Raw genomic sequence first — 19,609 nt, 5'->3', positions numbered from 1 at the left:
AGGTCCCAGCAATATGTTTTAAAAACTCTTTCAGATAACACTGATAGCACTAAAGTCTTAGAAGAACTAAATTTCAATTTCTACTTCTCCTAACCAAATGTCCAATCTTGTCCACTTACTAATTTAAAATTTCATACTTTCAACCTTGAAAATTGAGTCTGGCCATAGCAGTATGAAACACTGGCTATGGGAGTATAAATACAATTAAGCATTTCCTTTCATTTACCTAGGGATTCTCACTCTACTTTCATCTAGGCATTTAGTCATCTGTTTCTGGTAATCAACCAGCCTATCACATATGACATGCAACCAATCAGTTCAATTCAATCACTTCGTGTCTGACTCTTTGAAACCCCATGGATTGCAGCAGGCCAGGCCTCCCCGTCCATCACCAACTCCCAGAGTTTACTCAAACTCATGTCCACTGAGTCGGTGAAGCCATCCAACCATCTCGTCCTCTGTCGTCCCTTTCTCCTCCTGCCTTCAATCTTTCCCAGCATCAGAGTCTTTTCAAATGAGTCAGTTCTACACATCAAGTGGCCAAAGTATTGGAGTTTCAGCTTCAGAAACAGTCCTTCCAATGAATACTCAAGACTGATTTCCTTTAGGATGGACTGGTTGGATCTCCTTGCTGTCCAAGGGACTCTCAAGAGTCTTCTCCAACACCACACTTCAAAAGCATCAATTCTTTGGCTCTCAGCTTTCTTTATAGTCTAACTCTCACATACATACATGACTACTAGAAAAACCATAGCTTTGAGTAGATGGACCTTTGTTGACAAAGTAATATTTCTACTTTGTAATCTGCTGTCTAGGTTAGTCATAATTTTTCTTCCAAGGAGCAAGTCTCTTTTAATTTCATGGCTGCAGTCACCATCTGCAGTGATTTTGGAGCCCCTCAAAATAAAGTCTGTCACTGTTTCCACTGTTTCTCCATCTATTTGCCATGAAGTGATGGGACCAGATGCCTTGATCTTAGTTTTCTGAATGTTGAGCTTTAAGCCAACTTTTTCACTCTTTCACTTTCATCAAGAGGCTCTTTAGTTCTTTTTTGCTTTCTGTCGTAAAGGTGGTATCATCTGCATATCTGAGGTAATTGATATTTCTCCCAGCAATCCTGATCTCAGCTTGTGCTTCATCCAGTCCAGCATTTCTCATGATGTACTTGGCATATAAGTTAAGTAAGCTGGGTGACAATATACAGCCTTGACGTACTTCTTTTCCAATTTGGAACCAGTCTGTTGCTCCATGTCCGGTTCTAACTGTTGCTTCTTGATCTGCATTCAGATTTCTCAGAAGGCAGGTAAGGTGGTCTGGTATTCCCATCTCTTTAAGAATTTTCCACATTTTGTTGTGAATGCAACCAATAGCTTTTCTCAATAAATTTCACATCCTGTACATCTACTCTCAAAGAAAGGACCAGAAGTCACAGTTTCACTAGGTACAACCACTTCCTATCACAACTAAAGTCAGCTGTCTCAAAAGAGCTCACCAAGGTTAAAAAATATGTAATTAGTGTTATACTTACAGCTTTGAAAGGTAAATTTACTTAGACTTCAAAGAATACTACTGCACACATGACAAAATAGAAATATTACACTACACTACTTCAAAGGATACAAATACTTACAGCTTATCATGAAGCAGTTCTCCCAACTTTAATTCTAAAAGAAACAAAGAGAAAAATCTTTTGAATAATACCATATTTATATTTAATTGTTAATTTTAAGAAAAAAATGAAACAAAATATTAGCACCTGGAAAATGTGCTTGGAGTCCTTTATACTTCATTTTCCAAGAAATGGTCATATTATTCTACTCAATTACTAATATAATGTCTTCTATGCAGTGAATATATAAATAGTAACTATAAATTGAACTTCTGAGAATTTAGTAAGTGACCCACCCATCACAGGCCACAATAATACAATCAGAATTATCAGCCTCATAAAAAAAAAAAAAATCACTAATATATTTATCCCTACATAAACTTTTCCACAGAACTCTAAGCTATTTTTCGAGTTGTTTTTAAACCACTTGGCATCATAATCTAATCTCTCTTTGACCCAGGAACAGTGTCAAGACTATTTTTTTTGGCTACTCTGCATGGCTTACAGGGTGATCTCAGTCCTGCAACCACGGATCGAACCCGCACCCTGTGCAGTGTAACTGCAGAGTCCGAACCACTGGACCACCAGGGAGTCCAAAAACCATTTTTTAAAATTACACTTGATTTAAATAAGGTAGAAAGCACTTGAGTAAACAGCTGATCAAGAATGTTTATCCCCTATAAAGCAGCTGTTCTCAACCTTGGCTGCATATAGTATAAATTGGAGAGCTTTTGAAAATCCTAATGTCCAATCAGCATCCCAAACTAATTAAATTCTAAGAGTGGGACCTACACAGTGGTTTTAAAGGACTCCAGATGATTTCAGTGTGCAAGGAAGATGAGAACCACCATTATATCATTTTTAAGTAGCTTAAATGTTGATGGTCAAATCCTGTGGAAGATATATAGAAGCAGTTTTCAGAATTTTACTAATTCCCCTAGCTCATTGTAAGTTCAGTAACATTCGGTTTTTAAAGTTTCATGTACCTTTCCCAATGGCTCACGTTGGTCAAGAATCTGTCTGCAATGCAGGAGACACAGGAGACGCAGGTTTGATCCCTGGGTTGGAAAAATGCCCTGGAGAAGGAAATGGTAACCCACTCCAGTATTCTTGCCTGGAAAACCCCGTGGACAGAGGAGCCTGGTGGGCTACAGTCCGTGGGGTCACAGAGTAGGACACAACTGAGCAACTAACACTTTCCTTTCATGTACCAAAACAAATAAATCAATGAGAAACATTTATCAAAATACTACAATAGAGCAAAACATACAACAGTTCTCAAAGATGGTCTGAGAACCCAGGAGTCTGTGACATTAAAGTTGTTGCTTTTGTTTAGTCTTTAAGTCATGTCTAATGCTTTTGTGACCCCCTGGACTGCAGGCTGCCAGGCTCCTCTGCCCATGGAATTTTTCAGGCAAGGAAACCGGTGTGGGTTGTCATTTCCCTCTCCTGGGATCCTCCTGACCCAGGAATCGAAGCCATGTCTTCTGCATTGGCAGGCAGATTCTCTACCACTGAACCACCAGGGAAGCCCAATGTTAAAGTTACTTTTGTAATAATACTAAAACTTTTTTTTTCATTGTGTTGACATTTCCAATGATGATGCAAAAACAATAGTGTAAAGAGGAAAAGGGTAGAACTGTAGTTTCAGCACAAATCAAGACAGTGGTCCTAAGCAAAACAGTGTATTCTTCATTTCCACGCACTTTCACTCAAGAAGTCTTTGATGGGAACGGTAAAAATTATTAATCTCAGGGCAAGGACCAGAGTGCAAGTGAGGCACGTAGGGTGCTTTAAGGAGGCACTTTCAGATAGTACCTTCTTAAGTTTTGTACCCTATGTGGTTCAGTCATTTCATCCTAGGGCTGGTCCTGATAAACCTAATTAAATTTCAATCTCTGGGTACATCTTTTTAATATTCTATTTGATAAACAGGAAGTATATGTAAACACTTCCTCTGCTCACCAAAGAAAGAGGCTGTCTCAAAAAAAAGCTCTTACACAATTATCATGGAACATCATTTTTACTGTAAAGAATGTGACAAGTTATAGTTGTTCACACTTGACAATATAGCAGTTTTTTTTTGAAAGAGTCTGTCACTTTAAGAAAATAACTGACAAGGTTCATTGCCAATGACAAAATTTGACTTTCAAAAAAAAAAAAAAATAAGAACTCTGGAAAACACGTATCTGCCACTGTGAACTTGACAGTGTCCCAACACTTAAAAAGGATTTCCTAATTATACTGGTGGTGATGTTATTAACAAATTTGTTTTTTAATATTGTATAATGAAGTGTGTCAACACCTGGAAGATGTGCTTAACTCACTAAACCAATATTTTGCAAATGATAATGCATGTCACAAAATTTAGTTCAGTTCAGTTGCTCAGTCGTGTCCGACTCTTCGCGACCCCATGAATCGCAGCACGCCAGGCCTCCCTGTCCATCACGAACTCCGGGAGTTTACCCAAACCCATGTCCATCGAGTCGGTGATGCCATCCAACCATCTCATCCTCTGCTGACCCCTTCTCCTCCTGCCCCCAATCCTTCCCAGCATTAGGGTCTTTTCCAATGAGTCAACTCTTTGCATGAGGTGACCAAAGTATTGGAATTTCAGCTTCAACATCAGTCCTTCCAATGAACACCCAGGATTGATCTCCTTTAGGATGGACTGGTTGGATCTTCTTGCAGTCCAAGGGACTCTCAAGTGTCTTCTCCAACACCACACACAGTTCAAAAGCATCAGTTCTTCGGTGCTCAGCTTTCTTCACCGTCCAACTCTCACATCCATACATGACCACTGGAAAATCCATAGCCTTGACTAGACGGACCTTTGTTGGCAAAGTAATGTCTGTTTTTTAATATATGCTATCTAGGTTGGTCATAACTTTCCTTCCAAGGAGTGTCTTTTAATTTCATGGCTGCAATCACCATCTGCAATGATTTTGGAGCCCCCAGAAATAAAGTCTGACACTGTTTCCACTGTTTCCCCATCTACTTCCCATGAAGTGATGGGACCAAATGCCATGATCTTAGTTTTCTGAATGTTGAGCTTTAAGCCAACTTTTTCACTCTCCTCTGTAAAAAAAATTAGGCATGGATAAAAGATCCATTCAAAGTTCTAGACAGGCAAATATACTTTATGTAACAGAGCATGAAAGGTCCACTGATAGGCTTTCAGATTCCACACTGCAAACTAATCTTTAAGAAACTATCACCTGTTAAAAGTTTTGGTGTAGTAGCAAATATCCACAATTGCCTAAAAAGTTCCCCAGTCTTTTAACTACATATTTTGTGATGCTAGATTTACTTGTAATGTTTCAACCAAAACAACATGTGGCAATAGATTGAATGAGAAGCCGGTATGGAATTCAGGTGCCCTCTATTATGCCTACATCAGAGATTTTCAAAAGTATAAAATAATGCCACTCTTCAAAGTTGTCCTTTGTTTTGAAAAGTACATTTTTCATTTTAGAAATGTTATGCTAACATGCAAAGGGTTTATCATTTTCAAATAAATATTTTAAAAATTTCTCAGTTTTAAATTCTAATAAACATCAATATACATATAGCACACATAAACAATACTTTTTAAAAAAAGCACATGTGCTTGCTTGCTCAGTCATGGCTGACTCTTTGTAACCCTGTGGACTGTATCCCACCAGGCTCTTCTGTCCATGGATTTTCCATGCAAAAATACTAGAGTGAATGCCATTCTTTTCTCCAGGGGACTGTTTTTGACCCAGGATCGAACTTGTGTGTCTTGCATTGGCAGGTGGATTCTTTAAGAATATAAAGGAGTCCTGATGCCAAAAAATTTGAGAACTGCTATAATAATTTATCATAAACTTTAGGGTAGAGTTGGGTACCAAAGAGCTTCACTGAACACTCCAGAAACCTAGGAGAAAGTAGATCACTCTGGACACTGAGTTCATCATCTGAAAAATGAAGAGTTGCACTCGATGACTCTGTGAAGTTCCTTAGGACATCGTCCCCATTGCTTTGGAAATGAACAATGAACTATAACTTGTAGCTGGAGTTTAGATTTGCAGTAGTACTAAGCACTTGAAGCATATATTCATTCTCCTGGAAAAAAGTAATCTAACAGGATGAGAAAAACATGCAACTCTTTGACATTTTACCATCTTACAAATGAGAACGTAATTTGTAAACTGAAGTTACAGATCTCTGAATAGTCTACACATAACATTATAAAGGATGGTTAAATTTGCTGCTTTCTTCACTATGAAGGCCCTACTGAATCTATGACATAGCTGGACTCCAGTATCATTATACAGTAATAATTAACAGATGAATTAAAGTTTACCCCTGGGGTAAGGGTGGCCAATGAACACATGCAACAATCTTTATTTTTTTTTTTTTTAATAAATTTATTTATTTTAGTTGGGGGCTAATTACTTTACAATATTGTAATAGTTTTTGCCATACATTGACATGAATCAGCCATGGGTTTACATGTGTTCCCCTTCCTGGACCCCCCACCCACCTCCCTCCCCATCCCATCCCTCTGGGTCATCCCATTGCCCCGGCCCTGAGCCCTTGTCTCATGCATCGAACATGGAATGGTGTTCTGTTTCACATACGATAATATACATGTTTCAGTGCTATTCTCCCAGAACGTCCCACCCTCACCTTCTCCCTCAGAGTCCATAAAATTGTTCCATGCTTCTGTGTCTCTTATTCTGACTCGCATATAGGGTTATCGTTACCATCTTTCAAATTCCATATATATGCATTAGTATACTGTATTGTTGTTTTTCTTTCTGGCTTACTTCACTCTGTATAATGGGCTCCAGTTTCATCCATCTCAGTAGAACCGATTCAAATGTATTTTTTTTAATGGCTGAGTAATATTCCATTGTGTATATGTACCACAGCTTCCTTATCCATTCGTCTGCTGATGGACATCTAGGTTGCTTCCACGTCCTGGCTATTGTAAACAGTGCTGCGATGAACATTGGGGTACAGGTGTCTCTTTCAATTCTGGTTTCCTCGGTGTATATGCCCAGCAGAGGGATTGCTGGGTCATATGGCAGTTCTATTCCCAGTTTTTTAAGGAATCTCCACACTGTTCTCCATAGTGGCTGTACTAGTTTGCATTCCCACCAACAGTGTAAGAGGGTTCCCTTTTCTCCACACCCTCTCCAGCATTTATTGCTTGTAGACTTTTGGATAGCAGCCATTCTGACTGGTGTGAAATGATACCTCATTGAGGTTTTGATTTGCATTTCTCTAATAATGAGTGATGTTGAGCATGTTTTCATGTGTTTGTTAGCCATCTGTATGTCTTCTTTGGCGAAATGTCTGTTTAGTTCTTTGGCCCATTTTTTGATTGGGTCGTTTATTTTTCTGGAATTCAGCTGCAGCAGTTGCTTGCATATTTTTGAGATTAATTGTTTGTCTGTTGCTTCATTTGCTATTATTTTCTCCCATTCTGAAGGCTGTCTTTTCACCTTGCTTATAGTTTCCTTTGTTGTGCAAAAGCTTTTAATTTTAATTAGGTCCCATTTGTTTATTTTTGCTTTTATTTCCAATATTCTGGGAGGTGGGTCATGGAGGATCCTGCTGTGATTTATGTCAGAGAGTGTTTTGCCTATGTTTTCCTCTAGGAGTTTTATAGTTTCTGGTCTTACGTTTAGATCTTTAATCCATTTTGAGTTTATTTTTGTGTACGGTGTTAGGAAGTGTTCTAGTTTCATTCTTTTACAAGTGGTTGACCAGTTTTCCCAGCACCACTTGTTAAAGAGATTGTCTTTTCTCCATTGTATATTCTTGCCTCCTTTGTCGAAGATAAGGTGTCCATATGTGCGTGGGTTTATCTCTGGGCTTTCTATTTTGTTCCATTGATCTATATTTCTATCTTTGTGCCAGTACCATACTGTCTTGATGACACACATGCAACAATCTTTAATTCCCTCCTGAAATTTTATTTCATTAAAGTAAAAAAAAAATTTTTTTAAGAAAATTATGAACCTTAAGGAAGAAGAAAACTAATTGTTGCAAAAATAATACAACAAAATTAACGAAACTAGGAAACAGAAAGACAAGTAATTTCTTAGCAAACAGGAGAAAAATAAAACCAGCAGTGAAGTGTGAAGCTGAGTCACTCAGTCATGTCCGACTTTTTGCTATCCAGGGACTATGGCCCACCAGGCTCCTCTGCCCATGGAATTCTCTAGGAAAGAATACTGGAGTGGGTTGCCATTTCCTTCTCCAGGGGAACTTCTTGACACAGGGACCGAACTCAGGTCTCCCGCACTGCAAACAGATCCTTTACCATCTGAGCTACCAGCAGTGGAGAAAGCCAAAACCAACCTGATTTATCACTCATCCCTGAAAGTGAGGATAAAGACAGGCTGAAATGTGGAGGATTGAGCCATCAGATGGCCCAAAGCCTTGCCCTAATGTACAGATCAGGATAACTACCCCTCCCCTCACCTTGGGTAATACTGAAGATTTTCTTTGAAAGAGGCAAACCAAAAAATCTCCAGGACAGGTTATCTGAAGGCTAGGGTTCAGTACTGGAAAGAAGGGGCATTAAGTGAACACATGGACAACTCCAGAATTCTCCCCTATTTAACATACAGTTAAATCTCCAACCTCAAGCAGATAATTTTATCTACAGAATATAATCTTTCCAAGAGGAAGGAACTAAATAACTGACACCACGGGTTCTCCAACACAAAAACCAAGTCAGATCACCTGACGCTGACATGCACAGCAGAAGAGTCCTGCTCAAAACTTCAAGTTGGCTTTTTGGCCCCTTAGACAACAAAGGATTCTCAGGTACCTGAAGTAATCCTCTAACACAGAAGATAAAACCAAAGAAAACGAACTTAAAGCGGCAAGTTGGAGGAAAGACACTATGTAGAGAAACAAAATTTCAAAAGAACCATTGTTATCCTTAGAGATAAAACAGTGCAACCCTGAAACAAAACCAAGACATTTTACTTTTATTTAAGAAGAGATATCCAAAAAAAGAGAGAGAGAGAGATTCAGAGGGGAAAAGAAAAACAGTAGAAATTAAAAAACATTCCAGCAGAAAAAAAAAAATTAAATTCAAAATCTTTTAACTCCATTCAGCTGCTAAAACCAAAATACCATATATCGGGTGATCTGTGAACAACAAATTTTATTTCTCACAGTTCTCGACCCTGGGAAGTTCAAAATCAGGGAACCAGCAGACTCAGTGACTGGTAAGGACCCACTTCCTAGATGGCCTTCTTTTTAACCTCACATGGTGGAGAAGTGAAGGCAAAGGAGAAAAGGAAAGATATATCCATTTGAATGCAGAGTTTCAAAGAATAGCAAGGAGAGATAAGAAAGCCTTTCAGGGATCAATGCAAAGAAATAGAGGAAACAATAGAATGGGAAAGACTAGAGATCTCTTCAAGAAAATTAGAGATACCAAGGGAACATTTCATGCAAAGATGGGCACAATAAAGGAAAGAAATGGTAGGGACCTAACAGAAGCAGAAGATATTAAGAAGAGGTGGCAAGAATACACAGAAGAACTATACAAAAAAGATCTTCACGACCCAGATAATCACAATGGTGTGATCACTCACCTAGAGCCAGACATCCTGGAGTAAGAAGTCAAGTGGGCCTTAGGAAGCATCACTATGAACAAAGCTAGTGGAGGTGATGGAATTTCAGTTGAGTTATTTCAAATCCTAAAAGATGATGCTGTGAAAGTGCTGCGTTCAGTATGCCAGCAAACATGGAAAACTCAGCAGTGGCCACAGGACTGGAAAAGGTCAGTTTTCATTCCAATCTCAAAGGAAGGCAATGCCAAAGAATGCTTAAACTACCACACAGTTTGCACTCATTTCACACACTAGTGAAGTAATGCTCAAAATTCTCCAAGCCAGGCTTCAGCAATACATGAACTGTGAACTTCCAGATGTTCAAGCTGGTTTTAGAAAAGGGAGAGGAACCAGAGATCAAACTGCCAACATCCACTGGATCATTGAAAAAGCAAGAGAGTTCCAGAAAAACATCTATTTCTGCTTTATTGACTATGCCAAAGCCTTTAACTGTGTGGATCACAACAAACTGTGGAAAATTCTTAAGAGATGGGAATATCAGACCACCTGACCTGCCTCTTGAGAAACCTGTATGCAGGTCAGGAAGCAACAGTTAGAACTGGACATGGAACAAGACTGGTTCCAAATACGGAAAGGAGTATGTCAAGGCTGTATACTGTCACTGTGCTTATTTAACTTATATGCAGAGTACATCATGAGAAACACTGGGCTGGAGGAAGCACAAGCCTGGAATCAAGATTGCTGGGAGAAATATCAATAACCTCAGATACGCAGATGACACCACCCTATGGCAGAAAGCGAAGAAGAACTAAAGAGCCTCTTGAAGAAAGTGAAAAAGGAGAGTGCAAAAGTTGGCTTAAAGCTCAACATTCAGAAAACTAAGATCATGGCATCCAGTCCCATCACTTCATGGCAAATAGATGGGGAAACAGTGGAAACAGTGACAGACTTTATTTTGGGGGGCTCCAAAATCACTGCAGATGGTGACTGCAGCCATGAAATTAAAACAGACTTGCTCCTTGGAAGAAAAGTTATGACTAACCTAGACAGCAGATTAAAAAGTAGAGGCATTACTTTGCCAACAAAGGTCCGTCTACTCAAAGCTATGGTTTTTCTAGTAGTCATGTATGGATGTGAGAGTTAGACTATAAAGAAAGCTGAGAGCCAAAGAATTGATGCTTTTGAAGTGTGGTGTTGGAAAAGACTCTTGAGAGTCCCTTGGACAGCAAGGAGATCCAACCAGTCCATCCTAAAGGAAATCAGTCCTGAATGTTCATTGGAAGACTGAAGCTGAAACTCCAATACTTTGGCCACTTGATGTGAAGAACTGACTCATCGGAAGTGACCCTGACGCTGGGAAAGATTGAAGGTGGAGGAGAAGGGGACAACAGAGGGTGAGATGGCTTGATGGCTCCACCGACTCAACGGACATGAGTTTGAGTAAACTCCGGGAGTTGGTGATGGACAGGGAGGCCTGGCAAGCTGCAGTCCATGGGTTTGTAAAGATTCGGACATGACTGAGCAACTGAACTGAACACATGGTGGAAGGGATCAGGAAGGGGCTCTGTGGGGTCTCTTTCACAGGAGTATTAATCCCAATCATGTGGGCTCCACTTTGATGACCTAAGCACCTCTCAAAGGCCCCACTTCTTAATACCACCACATTGTGTGTGGGCATTAGTTTTCAACACATGATTTGGGGGGGAAACAAACATTTAGCATCAGGGAAAAATACAAAGAGATGGAAAACAGGCAACAAAGGATTAAAAAAAACAGACCTTCCAATATCCCAAAAGTAAATACTAGGGGCTATAGCTCAGAGGTAGAGCATTTGACAGCAAAAAGTACTCCATAATGTGAATATGGAAAAAACAAGAAATAGAGTAATTCAAGAAAATTCCCCAGAACTGAAAGATCAGAGTGAAAGTGCTCAAGCGTCATCAAACAAAGCACACCACTGTGAAGGCTGTGGACATGAGGAACAAAAAGAAGATTCTAAAAGGTTACATATGAAGGTTCAGTAATCAGAGTATCAGACATTTGAGCAATACCCTCAAAATTCTCACACACTCCCAGATGGATTATCAATAAAGTGGAAGGATAGAACAAAGACATTTCAGACATTCAGAGCCTCAAAAAACTGTATCTCTCATGTGCTTTACTCAGAAAGATATTCAAGATGTCTAATCAAAACCAGGGAGAAAAGTAACAAACCCCAAGCTGATGATTCAGCAAGATCTCAGGATTATACCAGGCATAAAAGGCAAGAAATACAGACTGGAGAGAAGTAAGAGGCTTGAAAAGAAATTTATGGCGATTTAAAGCAATAGGACGTCTGAATGTGTTAGAAGATTCAGACAACTGATGAACAGCGTAAAGTAGAATTAATGAAAGTACCATCTTTTGAGCAAACACTTTTTGCGTAAAACAGACCTGGGTAGGAAGGGAAAAGCAACAATTTTACTTTTGGGGTCAGCTATGAATAATATTTGCATAGCTATAACTACATGGGGGGCGCGGGGAGTCCACAGACAATGCCCAAAAAGGAATGGGGGTATCAAGAAATAGCAATAAAAGCATGCTATCTAGGATCATGATTACTAAAATAACCAGTTAAAAGCTGGGAAAGTGATGACTTCTGAGGACACTTTTTCTATTGACCAAAGCTCCTAAGATAAAGCAGGATACACAGTACAAGATTAACAGGCAAATCTAGTAAAAAGAGCCTTTAAAATGCAACAAAGTTCCCACTCCTTTCTACTGTGTGCTATTTAATGCTAGTTGTTGTTAGTCTTATGACATCCACATGCTCCTTTCCTTAAAAAAATCCAAGGTCAAAGAGATTAAACAATAGCTGAACATTCTTGAAAGTAACCTAAACAGACTGAACTAAGCAGCACTATGGATATCTTGGGCAGAAAAATTACTTTTCTGTGGGGGTTATTCTGTGCATCACATGATTAGCAGCATCCTTAATGTGTACGCACTAGTTATGCTGTGCTATGCTGTGCTCAGTCACACCCAACGCTGTGTGACCCCATGGATCGCAGCCAGCCAGGTTCCTCTGTCCATGGAATTTTCCAGGCAAGAATACTGGAGTGGGTTATGTGACTAACCAAACATGTCTCAAGACATTGGCAAATGTCCCCTCCAGGGCAAAAATCACCCCTGGTGGAGAACAAGAGTCCTCCACAATTACCAGTGCTGCTCACCCACCCATGCCCCGCCACTAAACACAATCTTAATAGTATGGAACAGAGAAAACATAATTTTCATTTCCCAAACCAAAATCACTTTAGAAATATTTTATAGGCTGCCCTGATCTTTCACCAGGAGAATTTGTGTTCAACTTTTCCTCCTAGAATAAAATGGTTGCAACAAGCAGCAAACACATAGAATAAAGATTCTGAAACTAGCATTCATGAATTGAGGGGGTGGAATGAAAGTCCATTAAAGTTTTATCAAAAATCTACTTTTTATAATTACTGTTAAATGCTATGTAATCGGTTCAAAGGCAATCTTTTTAAAATAATCAGTTCAGTTCACTCAGTCGTGTCTGACTCTTTGCGACCCCATGGACTGCAGCACACCAGGATTCCCTGTCCATCACCAACTCCTCGAGCTTGCTCAAACTCGTGTCCAAGTCAGAGATGCCATCTCATCCTGTCGTTCTCTTCCTCTCCTGCTTTCTATCTTTCCCAGCATCAGGGTCTTTTCCAATGAGTCAGTTTTTCACATCAGGTGGCCAAAGTATTGGAGCTTCAGCATCAGTCCTTCCAATGAATATTCAAGACTGATTTCCTTTAGGATTGATTGGTTGGATCTCCTTGCAGTCCAAGGGACTCTCAGAAGTCTTCTCCAACACAACAGTTCAAAACCATCAATTCTTTGGCACTCAGCTTTCTTTATGGTTCAACTCTCACATCCATACATGACTACTGGAAAAACCATAGCCTTGACTACACAGACCTTTGTTGGCAAAGTAATATCTCTGTTTTTTAATATGCTGTCTAGGTTGGTTATAGCTTTTCTTCCAAGGAGCAATTAAAGTCTTTTAATTTCATGGCTGCAGTGATTTTGGAGACCCAAGAAAATAAAGTCTGTCACTGTTTCCATTGTTTCCTCATCTATTTGCCATGAAGTGATGGACCAGATTCTATGACCTTAGTTTTTTCAATGTTGAGTTTTAAGCCAACTTTTTCACTCTCCTCTTTAACTTTTATTAACAGGCTCTTTAGCTCTTCTTCGCTTTCAGACATAAGGGTGGTATCATCTACATATCTGAGGCTATTGGTATTTCTCCTTGCAATCTTGATTCCAGTTTTTGCTTCATTCAGTCAGATATTTCGCGTGACGTAATCTGCATGTAAGTTAAATAAGCAAGGTGACAACATACAGCCTTGACATACTCCTTTCCCAACTTTGAACCAGTCTGTTGTTCCATGTCCAGTTCTAACTGTTGCTTCTTGACCTGTATACAGGTTTCTCTTGAAGCAGGTAAGGTGGTCTGGTATTCCCATCTCTTTAAGAATTTTCCATAGTTTATTGTGATTGTTTAAAAGATTACAGAAACAAATTCCAAACTGAACAGATGATAGCATAATCAAGTATTGCTACAGTGGCTTGTGTTCATAATTCTGCTGGTTCCAGGCAATCACTCATATATAACACAGGTTCTCAAACTTATAAGTACGAGATCCAGACAGTCTCTGGTATGAAGAAACATGGCCTTAGAATATCATTTATTCTTAAAAACAAATACATTGTTCTGGGTAAGAGAAGACAGAACAGAAAAGAAGAGAAGTAAGAGGCTTAAGCATCCTAGATTTTTCCTTTTAACATTTTGTATTGGGGTGTAGATGATTTACAACGTTATGACAGTTTCAGGTGAAGTGCGAAGGGACTCAGCCGTAAATATACACATATCTATTCTCCCCCAAACTCCCCTCCTTCCCCTCCCATCCAAAGCATCCTAGATTTTAAATGAGGGAACAGAAAACAACAAAAGTTTTCTGAAAGTACTACTGCTGCTGCTGCTGCTAAGTCGCTTCAGTCGTGTCCGACTCTGTGCGACCCCAGGGACGGCAGCTCACCAGGCTCTGCCGTCCCTAGGATTCTCCAGGCAAGAATACTGGAGTGGGTTGCCATTTCCTTCTCCAGTGCATGAAAGGGAAAAGTGAAAGTGAAGTTGCTTAGTCGTGTCCGACTCTTAGCAACCCCATGGACTGTAGCCTACCAGGCTCCTCCGTCCATGGGATTTTCCAGGCAAGAGGACTGGAGTGGGGTGCCATTGCCTTCTCCCTGAAAGTACTAGGCAAGACCTAAAGAAACTGGATGGATAAAGGGAGTCCTAAACAGTGATGAAAGTAAAAGTGTTGTTCACTTGTGTCTAACTCTTCGCAACCCCATTGACTGTAGTCTGCCAGGCTCCCCGTCCATGGATTCTCCAGGCAAAAATACTGTAGTATGTTGCCATTTACTTCTCAAGGGGTTCTTCCCAACCCAGAGATCAAACGCAGCTCTCCTGCACAGCAGGCAGATTCTTTACCATCTGAGACACCAGGGAAGCCAACCTAAACAGTGATATCTGTTATAAAGATTGATGAAGGAAGAATGAACTAAGTCACTGAAGAGAAAAGAAAACAAGTGAGAGGATGGGCCCATATCCTCCTAAACTAGAGTTTAAAAAGAATGAAAGTTATGATAGCTGACTCTGGATTACCTCTGAGCTCTAGACACATGATGGTGTCATCATTCCAGGAGAGGTTGCTGGCTCTCCAGAATGAGTGTGGAAGGGAATCTTGCAGTCAGAAGCTGCAGCAGCAGTGTATTTTGTATGATCTTCATGTTTTTTAAGTGAAATTTCTAAGTTGTGACTTTGTAATTCAGAAAGTACCTAAATATAGACAACAAAATGGAAATAAAAAGCAAAGGCTTTACAGGTAACAAAATGAAATGGTTTGAATTAGGCAAGATTTCCCAGAGAAGTAAAGCTCGGAGGTGTTATTTAGACGAATGATATATTACACATATTACACAAAATAATAGTGATGACACTATACATTCAAAATACTTTGGAAAAGAAAAAAAAGACTCAATGTCATTTATAGGAAATGTGGTAGGAATGTGTGCCATTTGACCAAAAGGAAATAAAAGAAATAATTAAAGTTAGAATTTGAGGATTTTAAAGAGCCACTAAAAGAATAAGTAGAAATGTGCATGAAAAATGCTGTCATCAGTAGACAGAGTATTTTATAGTACTCCCCACCACCCCCGAATCACAAAAGTCTAGCCAAATGCTATCACACTTTTACCAAAGAGAAACCACTGCAACAGTTAAACAAATTATTAATACCATGGGCTCAGGACTGCTAATAGCCTTTAGTCCTAAAATCATACTAAAGTTTAATTCTATGTCAACTTTTTAGTTTCAAGAAGTATACCTCTCATTTGAGCCACCTGAGACCGTATAAGGGCTAATTATGGGGGAATTAATAGGATAGTTTGATGCTGGCAACAAAATAAAATGCCACCCTCTCTCAATTGACACTGAAGCAGGTATCAAACCACATGTCCTACTCAAAGTTCCTTCCCAGAAGAAGCAGAGTTATTCACTGTTCCTTAAACATAAAAATCTCAGTTTAGAGTAATTCCCTCACATTCACTTAACAGAATTTTGACCACTCCTTCACAGCCCAACTCAGGCCATGTGAAAGTGAAGTCACTCAGTTGTGTCCAACTCTTTGTGACCCCATGGACTGTAGCCTACCAGGCTCCTCAGTCCATGGAATTTTCCAGGCAAGAGTACTAGAGTGGGTTGCCATTTTCTTCTCCAGGGGACCTTCCCAACCCAGGGATCAAACCCGGGTCTCCTGCATTGCAGGCACTTTACCATCTGAGCCACCAGGGAAGTAACTCAGGCCATATTTACTTCATAAAACCTTTCTCATTTAGGTTCATAATGACAGTCCTCTAATACAGATCACTTAAAATCAGCGTAAGATTATAGCTGTGATCCACTTACTAGTCGAAGAACACTGAGCACAAAAGCTACATAGTAATCTACATTTCTCTCTCTCTTAGACAAACATATACGGGCAGTCACCCAACTCGCAGTCTAATGTTTTTTCCACTATCTCATTTAGGTGTACTTTAACGGGACATGTATTTCAAAACAGTTGAAGAGTAAGCACATGATTTATCCCTGTGATTATACTCAGCTGGCTCCCTTTCCATCTGCAGTTCCAAGTCTTTACTCATCTTGTTAAGAGCAATATTCTAAATACACTCCACCATCACTAAAAGCCCAACCTCTCTGTTCACTAAGAAAATAGAAGCCATCATCTGTGAATCCCTCCACCATTCCTCCCCACCCACTTAGAAACACACCTGTATCTTCACCATCTTATCATTCATTCTTTTCCTGAGGTTAATTTCTCTACACTGGGGGCCCCAGTGTTCTTGATCTCATCCTCTCTTAAAGTTCAAGGCCTCTACCATTTGTTCTTTTCTCTTATTTTCCTTCTCTCCCTCTCCAAGGCTCTTTCTGTTCCAGTCATTTATACACAAGCATTTACTGAACTTACTAAGTGCCAGGCACTGTTCTGTGTACTATGATTATTTCCGCACTCACAGACCTTATTATTTCAGTGGGTGAGGCTAACAGTAAACAATAATTGAAAATGATGGTTTCTCACAGTAGACAAGTACTACAAAGAACATAAACTGGGATTCAACTGGGGTGGAGATGGACAGAAGAGAATGAGGGGATAAATCTGCTTAGGTTGGCTGTTTTGAGAGCTCACTGGAATGGTAACATTTAAGTGGTCAGGAAGGAGCCAGCTACCTGAAGACCTGCGGACATAACCCTGGTGTGTTTAAAGAGATATGGACCTCATGACTAAACATAATGAGCCTAGTGAAGCAATGGTACAAAAAGTCTGAGGCAGGCACCAGATCATATAGGCTGTAGGGAAGAAGTGTGAATTTTATTTTGCATACAACAGGAAGCCACTGGAGGATCTTAAGCAGGGAATGACACGATCCAATTATTTTCAAACCTCAAATATACAATAATACTCCCGTCTTTAGGGCGACAGAATTCGTATTTCCAATTTGAAATTATTGCTATGTGCACTCTAACCTGTTAAAGTTAGAAAATTTTAACAGAAGAAACTGCCTCAACATCTGTATTTAATGCAATATCTATAAAAACTAGTTTTAAATGAAAGTTAAAATCAGAGGAGAGAGAATGAGTAAGTGTGGTAACTCAATAAACCACACTTACATGTTGACTTTTTTCCCATTTATTGAGATAGTTTAAAGATCACAATCCACATTTTTATTATACCCTTTCTCAAATTCTGAACTTCTAATTCAAAAATTCAAACTCAAAAAAAAAAAAAAATTCAAACTCACCTCGACAAGCTTCTTCAAAATCTTGGGTTATGTCCACCCAGTTTGTATTGCTTTTTTCCATCTTTTCTGGTATACCGAGCTCCCATCCTGAATCATCATCTTCTACAGAAGCTTTCATAACCATTACGCCTATAAAATTAATATTACCGTAAGAGAGAGGATGCAGCTTTCAGGGCAAGAGTATTTGCAAACCATGTGTGTTTAAGTATTGGATGAAACTCTTACTAAACTGTTGAAGCGGAGATCGTCTTAGTTTGAGGACAGCACTGTGAAAAACTACCTTAATGCAATTAAATCTCACGTTAATTAACACTGCTGCTGCTCATTTAACAATAGCCCATCACCTACCAGCACTCATAATCACTGTGCCTATTTGAGAAGTAAAATCACAAACCATCCCACCAAAAAGAACCAACTCCAGACCTTCCAACTTTTAACAGTGGCCACAAATAACCAAGGCACTCTTCAAGGTCCCCTCTCGAAGTCCAAGACCCCATGCTGCAACTATTCGAGTCAAGATGGTCCCTCATCTGTCCGGAGCTCACAGGGAGAACCTATCCCGACCCGGCCGGACCCCCGCACAGACAGTCCGAGGGGTGGGGGTGGGGGTGGGGGCATTGCGTGAGGGAGCGTACCGCCGGCCCAGGGCGGGTGAGCACCTGAAGAGGGGACCCGCCCAAACTGGTCAGCCCGGCCGGGCCCCGGCTCCACGGGCACGGCAGCCAGGACAGGGCTGTCGCCGCGCGCGAGGACGGGTGGTACCAGGTCGTCGCCCAGGTAACACCAGCTAAGGGCAGGGCCTCGGCGGGAGCGGGCACGAGTAAGCCCGAAGCTCCTACCTGAAGCGCGGCGGGAGGGCCGGGGCCGCAGGGTGACCTGGCCTCCCCAGGGTCCGCCACACGCGCGGGGGACTGTGGCTCTAAGGCACGGGAGGAAGGAAGTCTCAATGGCTCTGCACCGCGGTCCCTACCTACGTCTCTCGTGGCCACCCGCGCCGCCACACACCGTCCAGATCGCGGAAATAACGACACCTCCTCGGCCGCCACCGGCGCCCCCTCCCCTCTCTGCCCTGCCTGACCGGCCTCGTGCGCGCATGCGCACGCCTGGTGCGCGCGACCCCGCCTCCTCTCCCTCTCGCCTGAGGACTTAGCGCTCCTCGGCCACACCCCCTTCCTGGCCACCGCCAGCATTTGGCCGTTGGAGGCCATCTTCTCATCTCGCGGGATTAGAGCAGATCGCGAGACCGGAAGCTACATTCCTTCTCCACCCTGCTGCCGCATCCTGGGTAATGGGTGGGTCCTAGCAAGGGGCGGAGCCTGGGGCCCCCAAAGCCCGCCCCTCCTCGCCCCGCACGGCTACCTGGGAAATTCTTAGAAAGGTGACAGGAAGGAGTGAGGAAAGGATGGAAGTGTGCGCAGATCCTAGAGGTTGGGTCCTTGAATGAAGACCCCAGCTCTGCTGCTTGACACCGGCTTTATGTTTCCTAGAAAGTCTGGGGATTTCGAGAGGAAAAATGGAAACAAAATACAGCAGAATCAAGCTGTTTTTTTTAGACCTTTGGTTTAGCGTTTTCCTAAATTTAATAAAATGATTGGTTTTAAAGTGGGGTTACATTAGTGACTAGTACGGGTAGGAAACAAAACACAACTTTACCACTAATAGTCATTAAGAGGTAATCCCAGGTGGCTCAGTGATATCCTCCTGCCAATGCAGGAGATGGGAGTTTGATCCCTAGGTGGGGAAGATCCCCTGGAGGACGAAATGGCAACCTACTCCAATATTCCTGTCTGGGAAATACACGGACAGAGAAGCCTGGTGGTCTACAGTCCATGGGGTTGCAGAGTCGGACAAGACTGAGCACACACACAGGCAGCCATTAAGATGGACAAAATTTAAAATATGATACAACACGGATCAGCAGGACCTCTCATATATTGCTGATGGGAATCCCAAATGGTACAAAAATTTTGGTAAACAGTCCATCTTTTATTATAAAATCAATCATGTATTTACA

The 19,609-nt window shown here is 41.0% G+C and overlaps 1 protein-coding gene across 17 annotated transcripts in view; it reads right to left on the bottom strand.

The window, feature by feature from the left end:
• NAA35 (N-alpha-acetyltransferase 35, NatC auxiliary subunit) overlaps positions 1 to 18,686 on the bottom strand; it is a 94,440-nt gene extending 75,754 nt beyond the window's left edge. For 2 of the 17 annotated variants that reach the window (XM_081521894.1, XM_081521940.1), the window contains exons 1-3: positions 18,435 to 18,686; positions 17,596 to 17,724; positions 1,631 to 1,664 (exon numbers count right to left, since the gene is read on the bottom strand). In XM_081521894.1, coding sequence (XP_081378020.1) covers positions 1,631 to 1,664; positions 17,596 to 17,719 — 158 coding nt within the window. In that variant the 5' untranslated portion in view covers positions 17,720 to 17,724; positions 18,435 to 18,686. Of the gene's footprint in view, positions 1 to 796; positions 1,665 to 17,595; positions 17,725 to 18,018; positions 18,349 to 18,434 lie in introns of those variants that run through there. The other 15 variants (XM_081521877.1, XM_081521933.1, XM_081521886.1 and 12 more) reach the window with 11 other exon arrangements.
• Positions 18,687 to 19,609: the final 923 nt, after the last annotated feature.

The sequence above is a fragment of the Giraffa tippelskirchi genome, chromosome 1 (genome assembly GCF_054371585.1).
Source record: "Giraffa tippelskirchi isolate mGirTip1 chromosome 1, T2T-mGirTip1v1.2.pri, whole genome shotgun sequence".
Classification (NCBI taxonomy): Eukaryota; Metazoa; Chordata; class Mammalia; order Artiodactyla; family Giraffidae; genus Giraffa; species Giraffa tippelskirchi.
This window is presented reverse-complemented; position numbering and strand designations above follow the sequence as displayed.